Below are 27,029 nucleotides of genomic sequence, written 5' to 3'. Positions count from 1 at the left end.
AAGAAAAAAAAAAGATTTGGCATTGTGTGTATATATATATATATATATATATTTAATTTTATTTTATTTTTAAACTTTACATAATTGTATTAGTTTTGCCAAATAGCAAAATGAATCCGCCACAGGTATACATGTGTTCCCCATCCGGAACCCTCCTCCCTCCTCCCTCCCCATACCATCCCTCTGGGTCGTCCCAGTGCACCAGCCCCAAGCATCCAGTATCGTGCATCGAACCTGGACTGGCAACTCGTTTCATATGGTTTTTACTCCTGCAAGGTTTTCTTTCTGAATTTCTTTTTCCTCCAAAGCATATCTTTGACCTTATAATGACAAAGTTAAGAATACTGATGGACAATTCTTTACAAAGTAGGTTGTAAACATATGGGATTTATTACCTTAAATGCTAACAAAGGCTGTAACAAAGAGAGTCCAGAAAGATTTGGCCAAATTCAGAGATGATAGAAACCGAAATGTTCCTTTCACCCACCAAATTTATAGAAAGTGTAGTCTATATTTTAGACAGTAAAGAAACCCACCAGCAATGCATGAGACCTAGGTTCCATCTCTGGGTCAGCAAGATCCCCTGGAGAAGGGAATGTCTGCCCACTCCAGTATCCTTGTCTGGAGAATTCCAAAGACAGAGGAGTCTGGCAGGCTACAGTCCATGTGGTCACAAAGAGTAGGACATGACTGAAGTGATTAACACATATTTTAGGGAATACAAAGGCGAGAGGGTAGGGGACGTGGGGAATTATTCTATGTCCCGTGCTACACAAACACATGATTCCTATCTCATTATGGCACATATAACATTGCACTTTTTTTAAAATTAAAATGTTTTTACCTGAAGTACAGTTGATTTACAATGCTGTGTTAGTGTCTTGCATTGCACTTGTATCACATGGATTATATTCATGTTTTTCAAATGGTCTGTGAGCTCATTGAGGCAAATGTCCTATTTGGTGTTAAATCCTCAGCACCTAACCCAGTATGTGATGCCCGGGGGACAGTCAATAAAATTGTTTAATTCTGAATGAATACTATCTACCCCTAGAGCCTCACCATCTACTAAGTTCCTCCATTCTGGCTCCCAGTTTCATTCCAATATTGAAAAGATGCTCTTAAAATGTCATTAGAAAGCTCCCAAATGGCAAATCATTGGTCTTGATCTTAGTTGATTTCACTGTAGCATATGCCATTGTTGAAAATGCACACCTTTTTTGCCTTCCTTTGCTTTTAGAACAATAATGTTTTGATTGGCCTCCTACCTACCCAAGTGTTCCTGATCAGACTTCTCTGCTAGTCTTCTACTTTTAGACCCTAAGGAGAGGCATTTTCAAAGTTCTGGGTTTGGATTTATTTTTCTTAATAATCCCTCTAATAATCTCTTCCATTTCCAAAGTATTCAATATAATCAGAAATCTCACTAACTCAATCATCTTGTGATGAAATCTACAATCATATTTCCAAGAAACTTCTGGACATCTTGATCTCTACCACTTGCAGTTTCACTTGCCCCAAACTGAATTTGTCTTTTATCACCATTCCTTTTCCTGATCTCAGTAGTTTTCTCTCATAACCCAAGTGTCCTCCCAGCTATTCAAAGTCAATCCTAGAGTTATCCTTGACTCCTGGTTACTTCTCTTTCCCTAAATTATCTCCTTTTGTCTAAGGATATGACAGTAGAATCCTAAGTCATCGCCCACATTCCTATAGATTAAATATCTCAATATATAGCTTTGGTCATATTCTTCCACTGCTAAAAAGCTCAGTATATTCCCATTGTTAAAGACTGATACACCTTAGTCTCTTATTCAAGCACTCTCTGATAGGGTAACAACCTACTTTTCCAGAATTATCTCCATATTTTTACACTTTATATAACCTATTTTCTTAGTAGTTGTGTGATTTGCCACTCTCCCAAAATGCTTTGCACTTTCTAAACTCTTAATGATATTTCATCTAACTCAAATGCTCACTATCCCCACCTACAACTCCTGCTGAAATCCATACTCAACCTTCAAAGTCTTTTTCTCCATGACTTTTTATGACATATTGATATGGCATGATATTTCCCTTCTCAGAACTCACATAGGATGTTATTAATATCTCTTGTATAATGCCCCTATTGTCTGCCTCATCCTGTAGTCTTTCTATTTTTATCATTTCTATACGACACAAGGGTCTTATAACTAAGGAAATCTTAATTATTTTTGTATCTGTCATCATGTCTAGCATAGTACCTTTCACAAAACAGAGGAAGTTGAGTGAATGAATGAATGTTTAGGGGTTCATTTCCTAATTTCTGAGTTTGACACGAGCCCATCCATAATCTGGATTAATATTCAGCCAGTGGGCATTGGTAAAGCCACCAGGCTATTTCTTACCCTTGCATGTTCTGATTGGCTGGGGCCTGTGCTATACCAGTTAGTAATATTTTCAAAATAACTACAAATGTGATCCTCTCCCTTAAAATGGCTTTTGGTGCCCTAAACTGAAACAGTACATTCAGCTGAATGGGCTGGAGGCAATATTTGGGGGCTCTTTCTGAGTAAACTAATGTGACTTCTTCTTAGGGAGGGGAACATCGGCTCTCTGCAGAAGATTTGCAATTTAGGCAACTCTTCATACCATTTATTAACATTTTGATTTTCTAATGAAAAATACAGACTCTCACTTCATTTTCTTTAAATATGGAACTGAAAACACTGCAATTGGACACACATTGTAGGGCTATGTATTGTACACGTTGAAGTGTCCATCTGTAAGCAATGATAAAGGGTTTGGCAAGCAGAGCAGTACTTCTTTGCTGTCTGCAGTTGACTTTGATTTCAGATTTTTTTGGCTATTTCCTCTGATTTGACTTGACTTGGAGAAAATACTCTTCTTTATAATTTATTTTTTTCTGCTTTTATCTCACCATGGTAAAGTAGAGGTCTTTGTACAGGAACAAGGATACTGGGGTTGAACAGGGAAAGTGTAACACTATAAAGTCAATGGGATCTTGGGAAGGAACAAAATAAGGTGCCTAGGAAAGTGAAAACAAAAGGAGGCCAGTAGGAAAAGAGGATCTTAGCTAAGAGAGGCAGAAACAGGGAGGGAATGTAGAAAACCCCCCAGTTCTGTTGCTTTAAGAAAGAGGGAAGCAGACAAGAGAGTTTTTGGCAGACTTGCAAACTCTGTGTCTGCCTTCCCCTCCCTCTCCCTTCAAGTACTTCTACTGATATCCAAGATGCTTTACCAATCACTGCCACTGTCTGCCTTCTGGTTTCTTCTCACCACTGGACATGTGCATTGGCTGCTGCTCCTTGGAATGACTGCCAGAGCTAACGGGGCTGATATTTTTGACCCTATGTGCTTGTGGAGGCCCTCCAACTACAAAATAAGAGAGGTCTTAATTTAGATTACTCAGAATCAGTACTAAAAAATTATACAGTTTGTGAATATATTCTTAGTGTTTTGCAGTTGACAACACTACATTCCCTTAGTACTCAACTCACAGAAACCCCATGGAATGATCTCTCTCGGTACCATCTTTGTACAGTCAGTATGAAGTGTGAGACTAATCAGACAGGGGCCTTAGCAAATGTATTTTAAAAATAAACAGCCTAGAAAGATGATGGCAGTTCTTTTATGGCACAGAATAAGGTGCTTTTACTTATAAGCTGCTTAACAGAAAATTGCATTGATAGAAAAATTATTTCAGTTTGCTTTCCACTGACTATAAATGCTCTGATTGTTCAAGAAAGAGCAGGACTGGTTTTTATTTTCCTTAAAAGGTGGAAGGGGCCTCTGGTAGCACGGGAGAATATTTGCATTTTATAGGTCAAGATTGAGGACAGATTAGTAGTGCTCCTGACATTCTACCATGCAGCATTACCTTAAAAAATATGGACATATATAAATAGAGATGTTAACTTTCTTTCCTTTAGTCTTCTACTCTTTTTGTAGGCCATCTGCAATGTCTTCATCTACATAAAGTAGTCTTATACTCCAATCAAAACATTCTTCTTCTCTCAACAAAATCTCACTTTCAGGCTAATCTACCCATCAGGATTCACTCAAATGTGAAAAAGATGAAATACAACTTATATTGTCTTCTGCCATGAATTTCACCATTGCCAAAAGCTTTTCTGGATCATTCTTTTTTTTTTTTTTTTTTTCCCATGCTGCACCTAAGGCCCGGCACAGCCAAATAAATTTTTTTTTTTTTTTTTTAAGTGGAGGGAGAATGATGGCAGGGACCGGGAAGCATCAGTGTTTCCTAACTCAGGTGTCATGAACCAAACAGCAATGCAGTTCCGTAGGATAATGAATTTGCTTGTATGCATTTGAAAGGTGACCACAGAGCTCTTACACTGCTTTCTAAGACTGTTTCTTTGGTGCTTGTTGATGAATAGTTTTGACCCTTAGGGTCTCTTTTGGTGCTTGCTGATGGATGGTTTTGTATTTCTGCATCCCACAGCATATTAGAGGATGTTCCACGTGGTTAATGGTTTCTTTAGCCCAGTGGTGGTTCCTGCTAGGAAATGGTTAACATCTCAGAGGGGCCTCTCTGTGGGTGGCTCTCGGAGCCTGTGAGATATGTATTTGTCATCCAGGCATCCTCTCATTGTCATGGAGATGGGGGATGGTGGAGAGATCAGTTATACTTTCTGTTACTTTTGCACTCATATTCCTGTGCCAGGGACTAAGGGGACAAAGCTTGGTCATTCATTCTTCACTGGGCTTCATTTCTTTCATTATTTGTTGGGAGTACAATAGTTTTGAGAGGTACCAATTTCCATTTTGCCTTTTCATACTGTTCATGGGTTCTCAAGGCAAGAATACTGAAGTGGTCTGCCATTGCCTTCTCAATGGATATGAGTCTGAGCAAGCTTTGGGAGTTGGTGATGGACAGGGAAGCCTGGCATGCTACAGTCCATGGGGTCACAGGGAGTCGGACACGATTGACTGAATTGAACTGAATTTCCATTTTAATGAAATATGATCGTTTCTATTCCAAATATAGAATATTTTTGAATTGTAGGCTATGCAAGGCAAATCTTACTAATCTAAATTAAGTAGAGTTTCCATGTTTACTATTAATTTTCCTTTTTTCATTGACACCTCCATATCACTCTACAGCCCATGAAGAGAACTTTTACAAACAACACATATAATTTCTCCCTCTACTTCAAGAAAGATAGGAATTAAAAATATAAAAATGTCCTTAAAAGAAGTAGATAGCTCAGCCTACTTGGATTATTCTGTAAGAAGTTCTTATTTATTTCAGACACAGGGTATGAAGTGGAAAGATGGACAACATTCTGGTTCCACTTGAGGGAGGGAGCCTGTTTTGTTTATGTTTTTTCTTCCACCAAGATCAATTTCATAGTGTGGCTTTGTTACTAATCTAACACACACAAAAAGGGGTTCCAACACTTTGAGACTTCAGGGGATCTTGGATCATCAGTGCCTCTCCTCTCTTTAGTAACATGGAGAATGGATCACGAAGCCAAAATGACCTCTGAAAAGAAGCATTATCTCAGTTTCCTTACCTGTGACATCCTTCAAGCCAATTATTTGGAATGACTCTAATTACAGTTATGATTTTAAACCATCTTCTAGACAAATCACATGCTCGTAAAATAACAATTAAAAATATTTAGTATTAAACACAGTTGGAATACTTGTTTCTAAACTTTTTTTGCAAAGCCTACTGTTATTTGAAGACACTTTTACAAAGTTAAAACTTGTGATCAGGTAGATATAGAAGCCTGCTGAGACTTCACTCATGAACTGAGATCAACTGTTTCAAATACATTTTTTTTCATGAGAAAGGTTTTTTTTTTTTGTATTTGGTTCTGAGCATTTACATTCTATAATACCATGAGAGCTAGAATGGCTCCTACCTGGATTCCTTGGAATCCGCTTTCTGCGGTCTCGGAATGCTGCCCCTGATTGCAGGGCTTCCAGAAGATTATCCATCACGCCCGTCTCATCACCCTCTGGAGGAAGGGAAAAATCAGAATTAATCTTCGAGCAATTAAAGTTAAACTACAGGAAAATAAAGGGAAAAACTCCTGTCAGATTTACATAATACCCCTAAATTAAAGACATATATCTGTTTCAACATAATGCATCCTGTCAGTTTCTGGCACCACAGACTACTTTGCTTATTATGCACCATTAAGCAAAATTCATGCCAATCCCACTGTTCTTTCAACTTAAAGACCTTGGCTTTTGTATTATTGATGACATGTTCAGTATGTAAATAAACAGCAGCTGATCAACTACTGTTGCCTTCATGTTAAGATTCTTATAAGATATTCCTAAGTAAGAAACCACTGACCTGGCTTAATGCAATCAATGTGCAGGGTGTGATTTGATGAAGCAGAGTTACACAAGGTTAAATACTGATTGTATTAATACCTTCAGTATTCAACCGTCATCTGCAATTATCTTAAAAGACACTATTTGCAAAACACATTTGAATCCAGCTCCTACCTAATCCATATCCTTTACCCATTTTGAAATGCTGACATTGTAGAAGGCAAAGGTGACTACATCATCTGAAAGGCCACATTTTACACTCCAGAGACATTAGCCAGAGTCTCATCACCCCCTTTTAGAATGCTGTTGTGCTTCTAAGCTTTTCCTGTGAGTGGGATACTCAAAAGATGTTCATGGAAGTTCCCAACGGAAACGTCTATAAAACATTTCACCCTACTCTTATCTTTGACAATTCTGGCCATCAAAAACACTTTTAAGATTTGTTAGAGCAAGTGTCCATTGCCAGAAACTCTCTAAGACACTGTGGATAATCCACAGTGAGCTGAGGAGGCTTTTCCCAACAGACCTCACTGATGAAAAGGACCCTCATTAGGTAGTTAATTTGAGTGGTACCTAATGTGTGGGTCTAGGGTAGAAGACCAGAGAAGGCAATGGCACCCCACTCCAGTACTCTTGCCTGGAAAATCCCATGGACAGAGGAGCCTGGTAGGCTGCAATCCATGGGGTCGCGAAGAGTTGGACATGACTGAGTGACTTCACTTTCACTTTTCACTTTCATGCATTGGAGAAGGAAATGGCAAGCCACTCCAGTGTTCTTGCCTGGAGAATCCCAGGGATGGGGGAGCCTGGTGGGCTGCCGTCTATGGGGTCGCACAGAGTTAGACATGACTGAAGCGACTTAGCAGCAGCAGGGTAGAAGACATTTGCAAGCAGGAGGGTTAAGAGAAGAAAAGCGTGGGAGTGAGGCAGAAGAAATTGTTTCTGATGTTATTCTTAAATTAAATTTAAATCCTACTTTGCTTAAAGGATTGACTGTGGGGTGTCAGATCATAGGAAAAAAAGTATTCTCTTATGGGGCAAGAACAAGCTACAATCTTTTTTTATTATGTTCTTCATTTGACTTGAGATTTCCTCAATGTTACAATCATTGTTTTATTTTTAAAATCAATCTCTAGGACAGGACATTGAGTGAAAAAATAGAAGGAAACACAGAGGTTTTCAGGTATAATATTTGATGAAAAAGGAAAAATAAAGGGAAAGTAGAACTCCAGCAACTAAACAGGGAAAGAGGATGTTCACTTTTAGGAATATTAAGCCTGCATACACATCTGAACCATCACCTGCTCTTTACAATAGAAAGAAAAGAGGAAATGCAGTCTGGCATGACTGGAATGTACCAGGGAGAATTAAATTTTATGTGGTAGGCACTTGACATTGATTATATCTTTTTTTGGCTGCACCACACAGCTTGTGGGATCTTAGTTCCTTGACCAGGGATCGAACCCGGACCTACAGCAGTGACAGTGCTTAACCACTGGACAGCCAGGGAGCTCCCACTTTGGTGATATGATCCTCCCAACAAAATATTGAAGCAAATAATATCTTTGTTTTTCAGCTAGGTATACTAAAACTTAGAGAGTTTAAGCATCTTGCTCCAGATCACACAGCTGGCATGTGGAGGGGCCCTGGTATGAACCCAGATCAATTGTTGCATGATAGCTAGAAGAAGATGAAATGGACTAGGCATGTGATAACCACAGGATGAAACATCATAATGCTGTTGTTAAAAAAGAGCCAACAGGCCCAAAATGGAGTCACCTGTAAAAAGGCTCACATCACCAAATGGAGACTTAATCTAATTGCAGTTTCAGCCTAGCCTAGGAATATAATCTTAATCACTCAGTCTGAAATTTTCTGGTCAACACTAGAAAGGAAATCTACCTGATAGACTTCCCACTGTGCAACAAAGGAAGGTGACCTTGTCTGAACAATCTACTCTTTGCTAGAATAACTTCCTTGTCTTGCTTCCTTCTGCCTATAAAAGTCTTCCCTTTTGTACAGGTCTTTAGAGCTCTCTTCTATTTACCAGAAGAGATGTCACCCAATTTATGATTCATTTAATAAAACCAGTTAGGACTTTAAAATTTATTCAGTTGAGTTTTGTTTTTTAATGCTATGATATGGGTTTGAGCATTATCCTATAAGCCAGCACTAACAGATATATAATACAAACCACAAATGTGAGCCACATAAATAATTTTAAGTTTTCTGTTAGCCATATTAAAAAAGATAAAAAGAAACCGATGAAATGAATCTTAATATATTAATATTTATTTAAATATATACAAAAATTATATGTATTTTACATTCCTTTTATCAGACCAAGTCTCATAAATCTAACGCAATTTAATTTCAGCATCTTTCATTTCAGATTAGTTACATTTCAAGTGCTCAATAGCTATATGTGGCTCGTGGTTACTGTATTGGGCAGTATAGCCATAAGTAATATAGGAAGTGACTTGATATGATTTATACTTTAGAAAGACTTGTCAGACAGCACTGTGGAGGATGACTCTGGGGACAGCATGACAGAAGGTAGGGAGATGTTTAGGAGTGTAATGGTAATTCTCTCAGGAAGAGATAAAGGACTGAATTCAAGGGTTAACCGAGTGACTAGAGAGGAGGGATATTTTAAAGGTATTAATACAGTCAATAGGACCTAGCTGGAAGGGTGATATCAAGGGGGAGAAAAAGAGTCTAGAAAACAAAGGATAAACAGGTTTGAAAAAAATTGCTTTTTGAGGAATATCTAAGTAGAGAAATCCAGTAAGAAGTTGGAAATATGAATCTGGAGCCCAGGAGTGAAGTCTAGATCGGAGCTAAAAATGAGAGTGTCATTGGAAGATGGGTGAGAAGACCCTGAGATAATGTATGAGAAGAAGGGGAATAGAATATATTTTCTGAGGATCTCAATTTTTAAAAGGCAGTCAGGGGAAAAGAAGACATGGAAGGAGGTTTTAGATACAGAAGTACAACCAGAAGAGAACCAAAGTACAACTAAATTTCGTGTATCCTTATAAAAACAGTCATGTAAAAAGATGAATACATGTGTATGAGTAAAGAGAACAGAATACCAAACAGTATGTATTTATTATTTAACATAAATGATGGGCAAACATGAAAAAAGTCTATAACATAATGATATTATGGATAGCATGTCATTAAAATTCTTTAATGCTATTATATTGTTTATGGACTAAAAAGATGGAAAGAACAAATATGACATAAAGTATAGAGGAATTACAAATAAATCTCTGTGCTTAATTTAGTGGTTGCCACCTGACAACATTTAACAGAATGTTATGTAAGATCACCATTTCTCAACTTTTTTTCCCCATTTTTGTTCCCTCCTCCCCTAAAGGAGCCTTGTTAGATATCTTTTCCTAATTCCTCCATATTAAAATTTAGTATCACAGATATAACTATATATCTGTTTATGTACTGTGGCCCTTTGGAAAGTCACAGATCATTGTAATATCTAAGATTTTTCTCCTCCCACCTCTCCAATAACCAATACTGATTCCCTTGAGGGTGATATAGCTCCTGCTGAGAAGGCATATGCTAGATAATTCTGTTAGGGAAAAAAAAGGAGAAAAAGAAGCCAGGTCTTGGTAAACCTCAGTAATGCCTTTAAGGAAAGAAATATAAGTTTCAAACCACTAGTCCACCATTACTTTTTTGTTTGCTTCATGATAACTTTCAAAGGAACTGAGAGATTTTCATGAAATGTTCAAGCCTAAGGAGTAAAGGTTTTATAAATATATTATAGACTTGTCTTCCTCAAACAAAATGAAAGTCAACATGATCATTTGAAAGTTACCCTTCATTTTAAATAAATTTCAGCAAAATTTGGTCCATGATCAAATTGTGTGAGGTTTACAGTTCACTTAGATTTTCCAAGTTCACAGAACTACTCATTCTTACTTAGATGTGATTAGCAGTGAGTAGCTGTTTGACTTTTTAATTTTGTGGTTTATGAGATCAAACTCAGGGGAAAAAACCTTTTAAGTGTTTTATTTATCATTGAAAAGAAAAATAGCCTTATTGAATTACATAGAAAAATGTGCTTTCTTACAAATTACAATACCTATTTTACTGAGTGAAAGAATATCAAGGAGAAATTTGGTAATGTCTTTCAGCCACTAAAATGGTAATATACGGGCATGTCTGAGAAATAAAAATTCAGAGGTGACTTTCTAATCTTTCATCCTGAAATTAGATCACAGACAGTGCTAAGGAGCCAAGAGAGCTGCATGTAATACAGTGGGCTCTGTGTGAGCTACTTATCTTTGGGTAAAATAAAAGGCATGGGTTGTATCTTCTACATCATGTTTCTAACAATATTGGCCATTCTGTAGATGCTGAATGCCCACTGATTTCAATTTTCAGCATCACTACTTACCTGTGTGTGTTGACTCAATTTCCCCAGACGAGTCTGAAGATACCACAGATTAAAATCAGCACTAGGTCAAGTTATGAACTCTACTATACCTTTATGTAAGGCTGTCTGCAAATGGCTAGTACAAACTTATTCAGAGGAAAGGCCCTATGAATTTCTCACATTCGTGGGCATTTTGTGGGCACAGGCATTGATGACTATTATTCTGGACTATTGTTTCAAGGATATTTTTACCGTCAACAGCCTTGAAGATACAATGTCTTCCTCCAGAGCATAGGGTAGGCTTACTTGGAAAACAGATTATATCTCCCTCTAGGGCAGATGTCAGACAAGTTTGCTTTCAACCCAGTATACAAGATTTGGGTTCTCTTAAGTATGGGTTCCTCAGATGTGACACAAACCCACTATGTGCCTAGTACCCACCTGGGCCCACCTTGGCATCACCCTGTGGGAGCTGGAGGGCAAGGGAAAGCAATTTGAACATGAAGCTCACACTGCTTTCTGTGCTGCGAACAACAGACTTCTTTGTCTCTGACCCAGGAATCTTGTGTCTTCTGCCAGCTCCCCTGAAATTTTGGCAGCTGACTTGTTAGCATGCAAGTAGAGTAAAATCTCTGACCCTTTACAATTTTTGAAAATATTTTTGTGCTCACCTTCTTTTTATCAAACATTATTAATTAGACTACCTATTCCTTATTTTTCTAGGAACCAAAATACCTAGTGCCCTGGACTGTTGTATTAACCAAGACTCAAGTCTAGTTCATTATTCCTCAAAAATGACTAAAGTAAAGTCACTACTATAAAAATCACTTCCTAAGATCCTAGCAGTCTGGAAATAAAATGGCTTCTATATTCACCACTATTGCCTCCTTGAATTTTCTCAATTATATAATTAAGGCTTTCTGGAAAAGCTGAGCAGATTGAAGTTGAAGAAGTTTCCATCAACCAACAAAAATGAACTGAAAGTCAATAAGGTGACACCCAAAAGAAGCAAAAGGCTTATTAATGAGGGTAGGACCCTACTGTGAAATAACACTTAGGTAGACTAAATAATTAAAAAAAATAAAACTATGTTCTCTGTGGGCTCAAGGAATTGGGGAAGAGTGATGGACGAATAAGGGCTTAGGTTAAGCCTTTGAAAAAATTATACTTGAAAGGTTGAAAATGATTAGTTTAAAGAGACTAAAATCCAGATCTTTAAAAATTTTTAAATTTAACTGTAAGTTTGCTTTCTATGTCTGTGTGTCTATTTCTGTTTTGTAGATAAGTTCATTTGTATCATTTTTGGAGAATCCACATATAAGTGATATAATTTATCTTTCTCTGTCTGGCTTCCATCACTTAGTATGATAATCTCTAAGTCTATCCATGTTGCTGCAAGTGGCATTATTTCATTCTTTTTTTATGACTGAGAGAGTCCCTTGGACTGCAAGGAGATCCAACCAGTCCATTCTGAAGGAGATCAGCCCTGGGATTTCTTTGGAAGGAATGATGCTAAAGCTGAAACTCCAGTACTTTGGCCACCTCATGAGAAGAGTTGACTCATTGGAAAGACTCTGATGCTGGGAGGGATCGGGGGCAGGAGGAGAAGGGGACGACAGAGGATGAGATGGCTGGATGGCATCACTGACTCAATGGACGTGAGTCTGGGTGAACCCCGGGAGTTGGTGATGGACAGGGAGGCCTGGCGTGCTGTGATTCATGAGGTCGCAAAGAGTCGGACATGACTGAGCAACTGAACTGAACTGAACTGAATATTTCATTATGTACACACACACACACACACACACCCTCACATCTTCTTTACCCATTCATCCATCAATGGACATTTAGATTGCTTCCATGTCTTGGCTAATGTAAACACTGCTGCTATGAACATTGGGGTACATGTGTCTTTTTGTGTTATACTTTTCTCAGGGTATATGCCCAGTAGTGGGATTGCTGGGTTATATGGTAGTCTATGTTTTTTTTTTTAAGAAACCTCCATACAGTTCTCCAATTTACATTCTCACCAACAGTGTAAGAGGGTTCCCTTTTCTCCATTCCCTCTCCAGCATTTATTATTTGGAGGCACTTTAATGATGGCCATTCTGACCAGTGTGAAATGGTACCTCATTGCAGTTTTGTAAAATCTAGATATATTAACTCCTCATGTACACACACATGGATACTTGCTTCCTCTCTCTGAATGTATGTGTGTCTGTACATAAACTTACATATGCTGTAATGCGTAGATTTTGCATACAGTTTGATGAATTTTTACAAGTGTTTATACCCACTGTAACCACCAGAGTTAAGATACTGAATATTTCCATCACCCCCAGAAAGTTCCCTCTTGCCTCCACCACTCAGAGGCAACCTTTATTAGTTTTGCCTGTTCATATCATATAATGTTAAAAGGATAAAATGTGTTGAGGTGCTTTTGAATCAATGTAGGTACCTGAAAGCAAAAACACACGGAGTACATAGTAAACCATGAGGAGAGCAACATAAGAGCAATGTTCTAAAGGGCCTCGGGTATCAAAGTAAAAAGTCTGAATGTGATGAGAGGGTTTCTAAAGAGCAACTGGTAGATGTTCAGGAAGGTGATGACATGATAAAGGTGACATTTAGGATTGGCCTCACAGTATTATGCAAAATAGGCCAGAGTAGGTGAGAAATTCTACAAAGAATACAGTTGAATTTGCAGTGACAAGTATTATTCTGCATATAACCCTGAGCAAAGCAGGATGCTCAATTTTGGTATTATTGGTAAAAGACTGAATAAAGCAGTAAAACTGGTTTTGTGAGCAAGATCATAAGCAGTGGCAAATGGAGGCTGACAGCATAAGAAGGCAGTGATAAGTGGAGAGCAAGAAAAATCAGTGTAAGATTCAATCTTTTTCACACCATCTATTACAGGCCAGATTAAGACCCTGCTGTAAGATGTATGGATTTGTAGATCACACAAAATTAGAAGATTGTTCACTTATCAAAAAAGAGGGAAACAAAATTCCTTCTCTGGGATCTGAAAAAAATGAAGGCCTGGGGCTGACAAATAGCTCTTAAAATTTAACAAAATAAGAAGTAAGACATGACAAAAACCTGAACAACTTGTATGGTGGTCCACAACATCTAGAAAGCCTCTGTCTGATGGGAGGTTTTTGTTAGTTTGCAGTTTAATTGGAAGTGAGTGAAGAATGGAGATAATGTTGACTTGGAAAACTAACAGATGGTAACTAAGATAATAGTCTCTGAAGTTATTTAGGGCCATGAAAACTGTTTAAGAAAATCAAGATATTATTCCATAGAGATTAAAGGAGGGCATAAATAGATGTATAAAGTTCTGAGGGAAATAATGATGGCAGATGTTCTATACAAAAGAAGAAAACTTTCAAGAGGGAAAAGAGGACACAGGAGCTTAGAAGAAATTACTAGAAACCACAGGATGAGCTAGGGGCAGAGTAGTAATTACATTATGCAGCAGTTGAAGATTTGTAAAACAAAACAGAAAAACATCCTCCCAGGTTGAGGCTTTGCACAGTGGTATGTACCAAAAAGCAAAATTAATCTCAGAGCAATTAAAGTTAAAACTATAGGGGAAAATGTTGGTTAGAGAGTTCATTCACTCTCTTATTTCATCTCTTTGCCCCAACAGGTAATGAATAGTTTCTTATAGTGAAGGAGATCATCAGATTCAGATAAATTTCATAGTGGATACTGCTCTTCCTTACCAAGTTTAATTGAAGGTTGTAGTCACATTGTGTCATGGAATAAATATTATTTTAGAGGGTCACAAGCTAAATGGATATTCAATTCCAAAGTGATGAGCAGTAAAGGATAAAGGGATTTCTCCCCAAATATCTATGTGGTAGGTGCTACCTTAAAGTTTGTCACACTAACTAAATTGGTGAGTTCAATTTCCCTAATACATTTGCAATTTAAAAAGTTGCCAGTTAACACACTTGAATGGATTTCTACTGGTAGTTTCAGTGAAAGATATTTTATGGCCAGAGGCACCTTTTGGGCAGTTTGCCCGAGGTAAGACAGCTTGATAGTAAGTATTAGTTAAAAAGTAATGTTTATGCGTCTTCATTTTTTCCCCCAGTTACCTACATGCTAGAATATTGGGAGAATAAAATTACACATTCTATAAATAAGCAAATACCCAATAAACCTTAATGTTAACACTTACCAGAAAACCACTGCTGATGCCTCTGGTAAAATATCTCACATTTGATATTTTAAATAATTAATATTTCAATATTAATACTCTGTGTGTCTATCAGAATCAATCATTTACTAAGGGTACAGAACTTGCGAAAGGAGAACTAAGCAAAAACAAACTTGGCAAAAGAATAAATTTAACTCCATTCAAAACTATCCAGCAAAGTAAATATCAGTGACTTTCTAAAAAGATAATAACAAAGATGTTTTTGGATATAGGCATGGTAGTAATATCTGCCATTTATTGAGAGTTTATAATATGTCAGGCCCTGTTCTAAGGGATGTACCCTGGATCTCTATACCAACCTATCTTTCAGGTAATAAAACTGAGGCATATTTAGGTAAGTAAGGCACTCAAGGTGGCAAAGCTGGGAGGTGACAGAACCAGCCTCAGACCCTTGGAAGCATGTCTCTAGAGCAGGAGTTGGCAAATTATAGCCTCAGTGGTCAAACCAACCTACCGCTTGTTTGTACAGTCCACATCATAAGAATGGTTCTCACACATTAAATGTTTTTTTTTAATTGAAAAAGAATAATCTTTCAAACTACATGGAAATTCCCCCAAATTAAAATTTCAGTCCATAACGTTTATTGGAACATAGCCATGCCATTTCATGATGTATTGGTCCATGGCTCCTTTCAAGCTGTAACAGCAGACATGAGTAGCTGTGATGGAGATTTTTTTGGTCTTCGAGGTCTAAAATATTTATTATCTGGCCCTTTACACAATCAGTTTGCTGACCACTGCTCTAGAGCACACACTGTCAACATCAGTGTCATGCTACATCCAAACACCTATGGAACTCACAATCTCTGAGTTGCTGAAGGAGCTTGGCAACCTCCATGTCAGTGAAATAGGGCTCATTTATGGGTGGAAGATGGGAAAGAATACCAGAAGTCAATGTCTGCCTATTTGAAACTGAGATGTCTCTACTTAGAAGTACAAAGTCAAGAATGACACAGAATCATTCATGAAGCAACAATTATACATACACTTCTATGTGGATTTACATTTAAGAGACCTTGAAAGAGAAGAGAGGTGCTTTCTGGTTTTTTTTGTTGTTTTTTTTTTTCCCCCCCCAAAGGCAACAAAACACCTGCTTTCCAAGCTTTTTTTTTTTGGTTTTATTTTTAAAAATTAATTTATTTTAATCGGAGGCTAATTACTTTACATGATTGTGGTGTTTTTTTTGCCATACATTGACATGAATCAGCCACGGGTATACCTGTGTCTCCCCATCCTGAACTCCGCCTCCCACCTCCCTCCCCACCCCATCCCTCCGGGTTGTCCCAGAGCACCGGCTTTGAGTGCCCTGCTTCATGCATCGAACCTGCACTTGATTTTCTACCCGAGAATCAGCCTCTGACTGATGTGGAGTAAATTCAGCTCCATTATAGAAGACATAGCTCCTTGCCTACTGGACTGTCATATCAGAATATAATACCGTACAATGAACCTAAGCATCTTCATAAGAAATACAAACACAACCCTAGTTGTGGAGAGAAGAAAATGGATAGTTTGAACTTCCAGAGCACCATCAAGAGGTCACATGTATACTTGTATCTTCCTTGGTTCCTAGCACAAGCACCAGGTAAGGGAAGGATGGAAGTAATTTTTTAAGAACGGCTCTTATGTCAGATAGTTTTAACAAAAGTCACACATCACAGCAACAACGGCAGCCTACCACCAGGTATAAAAATGTACATGAGGCAACTGGTACTCTATGTTGCTGATGGCTGGAATACAGGAAAAAAGTTGACAATTCACCCATTGTTAGACCAACTTTTGAATTATTCTTTCTCTGCTTACCAGATTCTAGAGTAGGTCAGAAAGGTAATGACAACTTCACCTCATTTTGCACAGGCACTTAAATGTTGGTTATCTACTTAACTGTTGGTTACCTATTTTTAAAGAGCAAGGAGTCTTGAGTGTGTGTTTCTGATCATGTCATTTTTTTGAAGTCACAGAGTAAAGACTGCTTGCTGTAAACTGATCTGTTCTTATTACAACTTCCACTTTCAAATTGAGGAGCGTATATCTTGTTTTAACATGATGATATTATATACTTTTGTTTTTTTTTTCAAAAAATAAAAAGCAGTTTGAAAAAAAGCCATGTATAATTAACTTCAGTTTTTGAACAGTCTTAACTCGGTAAAGACATAAATATAAAATTGTTTTTCGTTTTCTTCACCATTGTTCCTAGACATACAACATCAAGTTTCCCTTTCATGCCCCTTAATGATATCTTAGGAAGGTTCTGTAATTTTCTGGTTGTAATTGAAATACTGATCTTATGTTTGTTTCAAGGCATTTCCTTCCCCCATTGTTGGTTAGTCTTTTGGACCCAGGTGCCTGAAGGTGAGAATGGGTGGCATAATTTGTTTGCCCTCTCACTCCCCCAGCCTCTCTCATGGAAGAATTTGACCCCCCAGTGGGCTGGGGCAGGGAGGAAGAAAAAGGAAAAGAGGAAACATTATAATTCTCTTAAAAAAATTTTTTTTAATGTGAACCATTTTTGTAAAGCTTTTACTGAATTTGTTAAAATATTGTTACTGTTTTATGTTTTTGTTTTTTCTGGCCATGAAGCATGTGAGATCTTAGCCCCCAGACAAGGGATTGAACCCACACTCCCTTCATTGCAAGGCAAAGTTTTAACCACTGGACCACCAGGGAAGTCCCTGTTATAATTCTCTTGATGAATGTGTTAGACGGGGTTACAAGAGACAAAGGTAGGAATTTAGTGTAAGCATGTATGCAGAAGTAGTAGGAATAGGAAACAGGCTTCAGCAGCTACATAGTCAGGTGAGATTCCCAAAGAAGTAAAATACCACATGATCCAGCAGTGCCAATTCTGGTCATATATCAGGAAAAAATCATAATTCAAAAAGATACATGTACCCCTACATTCACAGCAGCACTGCTCACAACACCCAAGACATGGAAACAATGTAAATGCTCATCAACATATGAATGGATAAAGAAGATGTGGTACATGTATACAATGGAATACTATTCATCAATAAAAGAAAATAATGCCATTTGCAGCAACATGGATGGACCTAGAAAATATCATACTAAAGTGAAGTAAGTCAGAAAGAAAAAAACAAAAACATTGTATGATATCACGTATATGTGAAATCTAAAATATGACACAAATGAACTCGACTACAAAACAGACAAACAGACACAGAGAACAGACTTATAGTTGCCAAGGGGGAGAGGGATGGTGGAGGGATAGATTGGGAGTTTGGGATTAGCAGATGCAAACTATTACATATATAATGGATAAACAAGATCCTATGGTATAGCACAGGGAAATATATTCAATATCTTGTGATGAACTATAATGGAAAAAATATGAATATATATATATATGTATATATATACTGCTACTGCTAAGTCGCTTCAGTCATGTCCAACTCTGTGTGACCCCATAGATGGCAGCCCACCAGGCTCCCCTGTCCCCCGGATTATCAAGGCAAGAACACTGGAGTGGGTTGCCATTTCCTTCTCCAACACATGAAAGTGAAAAGTGAAAGTGAAGTCGCTTAGTCCTGTCTGACTCTTAGCGACCCCATGGACTGCAGCCCACCAGGATCCTCCGTCCATGGGATTTTCCAGGCAAGAGTACTGGAGTGGGTTGCCATTGCCTTCTCCGAATAATTCCTTAAGAGGAATTCAATAATCTGCTCCAGAAGAGAGCCAGTATGACTCTGAGCATGGCTGGATTCTTTCTCAATCAACTAGAATGGATTTATACTTCTAGCAATCTCACTCCTGTCTCCTGATGGAATTGAAACAAGTTGCTGAAAAATAATTATTTAGAAAGCAGAACTATCACAGGATAGTTTGTGGTCTTTCATGGACTTCAGGAAGTGATCTCAGTTTCAAAGCTTCTAGTTCTCTTCTGTGATGGAGACAACTTAATTTACAACCTCACTATTTACTTGCATTCCCATTTCAAGGACAAACCATCAGTGACTCCCAAACAATATTATTTATAAAATTTCCTATCATCTCAGACTTCATGTGTTTCAGATGGATGGAATTACCCAAAGATTTCCCCATCTAATCACAGCCCTAATGACTACTTATCTCAATTTTCTCTCTCTTTTTTTTAAATTATTCCCCAGGCTTAGAACCTTTGAATGATCTTTAGTATTTTTTTCTTCATCTCCAAAGTCAAATAGTGACTAACCTATAGCACATTGTTACTGGCAATACAGAGTCTCCTCCTCAAGTCTAACACATATTCCTTAACCTGGATAATCTACATGAATCAACTTGTTGAATTATGTTTCCAGTCTCTCATACAACTAAACTATAACTTTAATCACATTATCCTCTTTTCTAAGATTCAAGGCTCATCTGTTCCAATCCACACTCCAATGGTCTCACTAATTATTTCCAGATTTTTCTTTGGCTCCTCCAATCACACCAGCTAAGCTACCTCTCCTTATCATTTTCTACAAATCCTAAGGTCTTCCCTCATGTTTCTAAATTAAGAAATAAAAGATTAATGCCAATTCTAAAGAAAAAAGCAAATAACAACAAAAGACAGATACTTTATACTTTCGAGTTTAAATGGATATAACTTTTAGAAAGATTATTAAATGAATATATTTTAGCTCACCAGATCTATTCAAGGATCAAAGTCCTAGAGTGAGTGCTTTGGAAACATAAAGGGCCTAAATTCAGGTAATTTAGGCAATTTATACAAAACACACATTAACAATATCCTGCTCTATTAATTAATTAAATTTTACATAGACCTTAATTATATGCTTTACTAAATAAAAGGAAGTTGGTCTCCAATAGAAAAAAAATTTAATTTCAAAATAAATAACTCCCTAAGGCAGATACTCATAGTAAATTTAACATAGTGCTACTACCATTTAATGGAATTCAACTATTAAATTAAAGAAGAAGACATATGCAAAATAATAAGGCAATTGTACATTAGGTGGTATTGCCTTTTGGTGTTTCAGTCAAGGGAACAGTGATTAATCTCTTCATTACTTTATAATGTTCATCAGGGAAAAAATAGCTCTTCAAAGTTCAAATTTTCTGTAATTGAAACCCAGAGAGCTCCTAAGAACACGGGGCAATAAAGCATAGGGTGCTTCATTAGAGGAAATCTATAATTACAGATTACTGAGTAAATAATATGGATGCCATTGAATTACATGGGAGTCGATCAGTTAGTAGAAAATGGCATAAAATTACAAAATTAGGCACCAATACCTCAGAGATATAATTATGTCAATTTCTGAACATTATGTATTTCTTTTAAAATAAAGTCATAGATGATAATTATGCTTAAATAACCCCCTGAAAGCTGGCAAAACCAGAGAAAAAACTGGCATTTAAAGATTATCATTCCTTGAAGCTTAACTTCATGAGTGCTTTATTTTGATGTGTCTACTTGACCTCTGCATTTCTTTGATTTTCACTTTTACATTAAAAAAAAAAAAAAAAAAAAAAAAAACTTCCCTGGCTTATATCATATACTATTTTATGAAGTAACTGTATCACTATCTAGCTACTGTTGTGTAACTACTGTTTGTGAATACTGTTATATTTTTATTAAAATGGATAGAGCTGGGTTCAGAGACAGACTTGCAAATATGCACATACTTTCTTTCTTAGGATTAAGTAGAAAAGATTTACAACTTCAAATTTGTTTCAACCATGTCTCTTCTTAGGATAGCAGGGTCCAAAGAGGAAAGCAGGGAGGACTTAGACACAGTATGCTTCACTCATAGCCCCAGCACATTTCTTATTTAGCTTTTAATTCATTCTTTCAAGCTATCAACATGTGACCACTAGGCACTTACTCAGTGGACAGCACTCTACAAAACAGGGAATAGTAAGGCATTCTTCTAAGAAACATTGCCACAAATAGATCAATTATGTATTTCTTCCACTATGTAGTCTTATTTGGAAATTGAGAGAATTTTTGGTTAATAAAGAGCCTTGCTTATCAAACTGAATACCAATGAAACACTTTAAAAATCACTACTTGTTTAAAATATATCTAAAGAACAGAAGGAAAAATACTGCAGATTTTTGGCTCTTAGAAAGATAATTTAATACAACACTCTAATTTTTTACATTATAATTTGGGCATGTCTCAGGTGTTTGCATAAGCCAAGATTCTACCATTTAGAAAAGCAAGTTATTTTTGTATAGTCCGTGTACTGATCAATTACCTCAGAAAAATACATTATGAAAGGAGAAACTGTTGATTTTAATGAAGGATATTAAAAAGATTGTTTATTTCCCTTGTCCACTAAACAGTAATAATTTTTAATATTGTTAATCATTTTCCTTCTTTTGGATAAGTTTTAAAAAAAGAAATTAATACCAAATATGTGTTATTCTTCAAAAGTGGGGTTAAAAAGTGGTATCTTCCAAAAGGGTAGAGAGTGAGGAAGTCACTAAATACTTGTTGGCAAAGATTTAGGACCAGGTAATATTCTGTTCTTTTCATGATTTGCTCACCTAAACTCATCAGTGAAATCTTTGCATACTATCTGATTTCATTCGACAGTTTATTTCCTATTTATAGCCTATATCAAGAGGAGGAAAACTGTAGTCCACAAAGAAATGATAAGGACAATTTTTCACTCAGCACTTCCATGGCTGCTGCTGCTGCTAAGTCACTTCAGTCGTGTCCGACTCATGGCAGTTGGTGATTTTTAGTATAAGGGAAATTTATCCTCACCCTTTAGAAGGAATCCACAACTTATGCTCAATCCTGGGTGTTAGAGAACACTTGGATTTTCCGCTTCAGGAAAAAGGAAGGAAAAAAAGGTTCCATGATTTCTTTAAAGCAATTACCTGCCTTGTGAGGCTTTAAAAATGCCATTATATTTGTTTTACTAAGCGTTCACATTAGCACGGTCTTGAACAAAGAAGTATACTCAAGAGAATCTATTCAGTGCTGAAATCTTACTTCTCTCCAGACTAGAGGAAGCTGCTTTAAGGTTCATCCTGAATTGGGGAGTAAAGTGAGGAAAAGGTCACTTCTACCTCAGGGTCAAATCAAGAGAAAACAACATGTGCTGAACGGACTAATCATGCTCATGTAAGAGGGGACTTGGAAATAGGTAGCTAAGGAAACCTTGTCAACATCCAGCTCCATTCAAGAAAGGACAATGTCTCTTAATCTCATTAGAATGCCAGGGCATATTCATTTAGAGCAATGATAAAGAAGATGACAAATTAACCAACCACACTGCATTTTCTCTGAAGAAATACTCTGCAAACAGAAAGACTGTATCCACTGAGACCAGGGTACTGATTAGGTGACTTCATAAAGGCCTATTTCCCAGGGGGGCCTGGTTTTCCTATTTGAAATCTCTATTTTGATGCCAAAAAATCTGCTTGAAATTTCTCTTACATGTCAAACTTAACCAGTAAATGATCACAAAGGCAGAGTTTGAGTTTCATATACAACAGAAATAGGAGAATATTACCTTTCTGTTTGGGGAATGACACGTTTTTTACTAGATTGAAGCCTGTGAGGTCACCATGTTTATAGCCCCCAAAGTAGTCAAAGAGCAACAGTTTCATATGATTCAAACTAATATTTAGGGATATAATAAAGTCATCTGAACTATTACCAGCTCTCTGAAAAAATATTTCAAAACAAAGAGGCAAGACTGTATTATTATAGTCTTGCTATGCTATGCTATAGTCTTGCATTGTATATGATATGACAACGATGATATGCATCTTAAAATATTTTCAAAAATGCAGAACCTGAAAAGCACAGTCTTTCTAATAGTCCCTATTTTCCATAACTCCAACCTCCACATTCTAACTCTATGTTTTGAGTCATCAATACAAATTCAAGACAAGCCTGTTCTCCATAGGTAGTTGTCATGTTCTCTGGGCTATTATTGTTCATGATGACGAGGTTAATTACTTGTGTTTCTTTCCCTAAAGCTTAAGAATAGTTTTGCAAGATCTCCCAGAACTCTGTCCCTTACTCCTACTCCAGCATAGCGATGCATGGCAGCTTATCTCGTCATTTTAACGAAATATCTTTGAGGTATGATTTCACTGGGGAGAGATTTAGAAATCAAAGCTTAAGTAGGGCTGTGAAAGTAAGTTATACAGTACTGAGCAAAACACAATCTTGAGAACTCATTTTTTCCCTCAGCAAGCATTAATGAATGTCAAGCCTTTATAGATTAGTTAATATACTTAGAGATAGATAAAGCATGTTTGTTTTGCCAAAACCTTAATACAGCCAGTACCTCACTGAGAACTGAACAAATAAATCCACTTGTTATAGTATTTTTTCAGAGAAAAATTCAGCAAAATTTGCAAAAAAGTCAAATTTATTTTTTATATTGTAATCACATGAATTGACAACTACTTCAATAGTATGTAGAATATCAATATATCTGCTACATTTGTGCTTTCTTATTAATTGTAATTTTATTTTTGTGAATTAGAATTTACCAGCTAGAAAAACCAACCAACCAACCCAGTTCAACCAAACATCTAATTACATTTTTCATGCTCTTTGTCATTTTAGTGAGTTTCTTATTAAGAGAACGCCAGCATGACTTCTACTAATGTCAGAGAATGCATCTTTTCCTTTTGATAAAAGAAGAAAGGACCTTTCACATTGAAAATTCAATTTTTTCTCCTAACATTTCCAATATGACACAAACATATGGTAAATAAAATTATTCTAATAAATATTAGAGCCAGTGGACTAGTGAGGGAAACTCTGAGCATGCTGTGAATACTAAAGAGCATCTGAAATATAAAAACCATTGAACTTTTAAGAAAAACTAATAATTCAATATTTTTTTCATGAAAAAAAGAGAGAAACCTACATGACAATAATGATTAATCAGGATATGTCTACATTTCAGAAAGTGAAAGTGAAAGCCACTCAGTCACGGCCAACTCTTTGCAACCCCATGAACTGCATTTCATGGAATTCTCCAGGCCAGAATACTGGAGTGGGTAGACTTTCCCTTCTCCAGGGGATCTTCCCAACCCCGGGATCAAACCCAGGTCTCCCACACTGCAGGCGTATTCTTTACCAGCTGAACCACAAGGGAGGAGATGACAAATGTAATGACAAAGTTAAGAGTTTTACATGGTAGAATATACTAGTTAGAAGAACCTGCTTTCTATTTTCTCCATAAAAATATAATTAAAGTTAGGTTTCAAAATAAGGCACTTTACCCAAAGGAAAGGAATAATATCAAATAATTTCAATAAAAAGGAAAGAATAATGATTGCATTCAAGAACAACGGAACTTGTGAAGACTGTAAGTGCATTCCCCTGGAAATCCCTCACTATATAAGGACTATTGGTGCTACTTCCTTTTTCTGGGACATTTAGAAACATACTGTCTAACCATTTGTCTTACAGAGTTACATATGGGTATACCTTGAGACAGGGAACTAGTCTGGATAATCTAGAGAACAGCTTCATGTTTTATGAAAACCAAATCACAGAAAACAAAATCACAGAAAACAAAGGATGCATATTTCTCTAAGTGAACTCAGCATCAAGTGCAAATAGACCTAAGGACAATGCTACAGAATGAAATCCTATAAGTCTTATTGCATTGCTTATATAGAATGTAGTACAAACTATATGTAGATATGATACCTTAAACCACTGGGGATTAAAAAAAAAAAGAAATAGGAATCTCTTCAGAAAAATACATGAGAAATTTGAAGCTGTTTGCTCAGAGTATGTAAAGTATTCATCAGAGGAAAATGTTCAAACCTACTTTAAGAGAGATGAGAACTATTTCTTAACGTATCAGAAGAGGGCCGAAGATGATTGTTTCTTGACATAAGTTCTCCTGGGAAAAGCTCCCTTTTTTATTTGCTACAGAGATCATACTGAAATCGATGGGAAAGAATAGACATTTTGAAATAAATAAAAGAGGTCACTGGTAGGAAGAGATTTTTTTTTTAGAAGTGGATTCTTGTTAAAAGATTCTAACTTTTATTCAAGTTAAAATGTTCATTTTGTTCCATGAACAAAGGTATGTGGATTTGACTTCTTTCATTCACTGTACACTTAGGCAAAACACAGGGGCTTTCTGGACATGTGAGGGCATATGACCCATGCAGTCACACAGGGCCTAGCACTCAGAAGGCCCCATACTTGCTTTGAGGCTCTGCTGCTGCCATCTTGAAGTTCTTAATATTCTTTGTACAAGAGGCCCACATTTTTATTTTGCAGTGGGCTCCACAAATTATGCTTCCATGCTGGTAAAATAAAACCTATCTGTAACATAATAAACTATCTTGATTGCTCATTTTTCATAAATTTCTTATTAATATTTAAAAAAGCTCACATTGTCTTCAGAATGATGTAGAACTGTCTACTGCTGATAATTTCTTCATGCTATTTTCTTTAACATTCATAAAACTGTATCAAAGAAGAATTTCCCAGTGGTTAAGTCACTTCTTTTACAGGATACACTAACTTTTTCAATCCATTCAAGAGTGATTTACTAAGAAAATAGTCTCAATGGTCCAATTATCATTGAAAAAAAAATGTTTGGCTGCTGAAAATAAATTTAAAAGCAGAAAAGACTGGAATAATAGCTTTGGATTTTCTTTCCTCTAAGTTCATATCCATGAGGGTATATGGAACAAAGATGTCAAGCCAAGACAAATGAAAAACTCACACATGTTTACCTGCTATCTGAATCCATACATCAGGAGCAAACAAAGGGCCCTAAATTATGTACAAATAAGGATAATGATAGCAAGAGTGTGTTAATACTCAACTAATAACTTGCTCTTCAGTAGATGTGCTCCTAAAACAGCTATGTAATTCATTATCTACTTCCTCCCCATGACTAAGAAATTCTATCTGAGCATATCAGGGATATTTCTCCCTAAGAAATTCTTTGGTAATTCACTTCATAAATCAAGTACACGCATACACCTATGTACACACACACACACACACACACACACACACAGAATGTAAATAATCATTCCTTAGTAAATCAGTTGTTTGAGTTCACTTTGGAATGTTATAGTTGAAAAAACATGGCAACATCCATCCATCAAAGCCATACTGGACAACACAAATACTCTGCTGAATTCCCTGTAAACTTCAGTGACAAGGATATCTTCCCATCTTCACTGAAAACTACTTGATTGTGACTGATCCTGTCATTTGGCAGAAGGTTCAAAAATGATAGGAATGTAAAGCTTGGAGGATAAGTCCCTCATTTTCACATGTAAATAATTAAAATAAATAATTTAACTAATTAACAATTTAAAGCACTAGTGAAGTAGAGTTGTATAGTAGAAGGAGCAGTGGATGAGGCTAGCTCTACTCAGGGTCTACGGCCTTGCGCAGTGGGCTGAGGACCACACTTTGAGAACCACTGGCCTAGGAGAATGTCAAGAACCTGAAGGGCGAGAATCTGAGCCCACCCACTGTGGGAGAGTCCCTGAGGCACCTGCCACAAGTGTTTCAAGGTATCAACAGATGGTGGAAGTGTTCTTTTGAAGGAAGAAATTCAAGCTGAAAGATGGTACTGGGTTAGCCTGCCAATTAGCAACAGGAGCATGGTGGAAGGATTGGGGAGCCAGGAGGATATCAGGAAGTTGTGACCTGAAACTGAGGCCAAAAAGACAAAGCTTAAATCAGGAAATAAAGCCAAATACAGCACAAAGCCGGATAAAACATTTTGGCTTGTTATAAGCTAAGGTATGGGAGAAAATGACTTAAAAAGAGTCAGGACACAGGAGGAGCACTTTGGTGAGATAGGATTATAGGAAGGAAAACTCATGTGAGATTAATAAGAAGGCCAAAGGCCCAAGCCTTGGTGTTAGGGTGGGACACGGGTTGGGTCTCTTTTGGCCCAGAAAGTTCCTAAAGAGGCTTGGCCCAAATACCTTGTCATCTTCACCAAAAAGAAATTCTAAAAGATATACTGCAGGCAGAAAGAGTAATTCCAGATGTATGATCTGAAATACAAAAAGGAATGAAGACCAATAATATGTGGGTAGTATAAATGAACACTAACTGTTGGATAATTATAATTATCATACTGTATAGCACAGGGAACT

At 36.9% G+C, this 27,029-nt stretch overlaps 1 protein-coding gene across 9 annotated transcripts in view; it reads right to left on the bottom strand.

Annotated features, from left to right (window-relative positions):
- The window catches only part of DIAPH2 (diaphanous related formin 2), a 981,259-nt gene that overhangs the window by 164,205 nt on the left and 790,025 nt on the right, over positions 1 to 27,029 (bottom strand). For 5 of the 9 annotated variants that reach the window (XM_055563959.1, XM_055563961.1, XM_055563963.1 and 2 more), the window contains exon 27: positions 5,895 to 5,990. In XM_055563959.1, the coding sequence (XP_055419934.1) occupies positions 5,895 to 5,990 (96 nt within the window). Of the gene's footprint in view, positions 1 to 2,899; positions 3,376 to 5,259; positions 5,510 to 5,894; positions 5,991 to 27,029 lie in introns of those variants that run through there. The other 4 variants (XM_055563958.1, XM_055563957.1, XM_055563956.1 and 1 more) reach the window with 4 other exon arrangements.

Source organism: Bubalus kerabau, chromosome X (genome assembly GCF_029407905.1).
Source record: "Bubalus kerabau isolate K-KA32 ecotype Philippines breed swamp buffalo chromosome X, PCC_UOA_SB_1v2, whole genome shotgun sequence".
Taxonomy (NCBI): Eukaryota; Metazoa; Chordata; class Mammalia; order Artiodactyla; family Bovidae; genus Bubalus; species Bubalus kerabau.
Note: the sequence above shows the minus strand (reverse complement) of the source record. Positions and strands in the feature narration are given on the sequence as shown.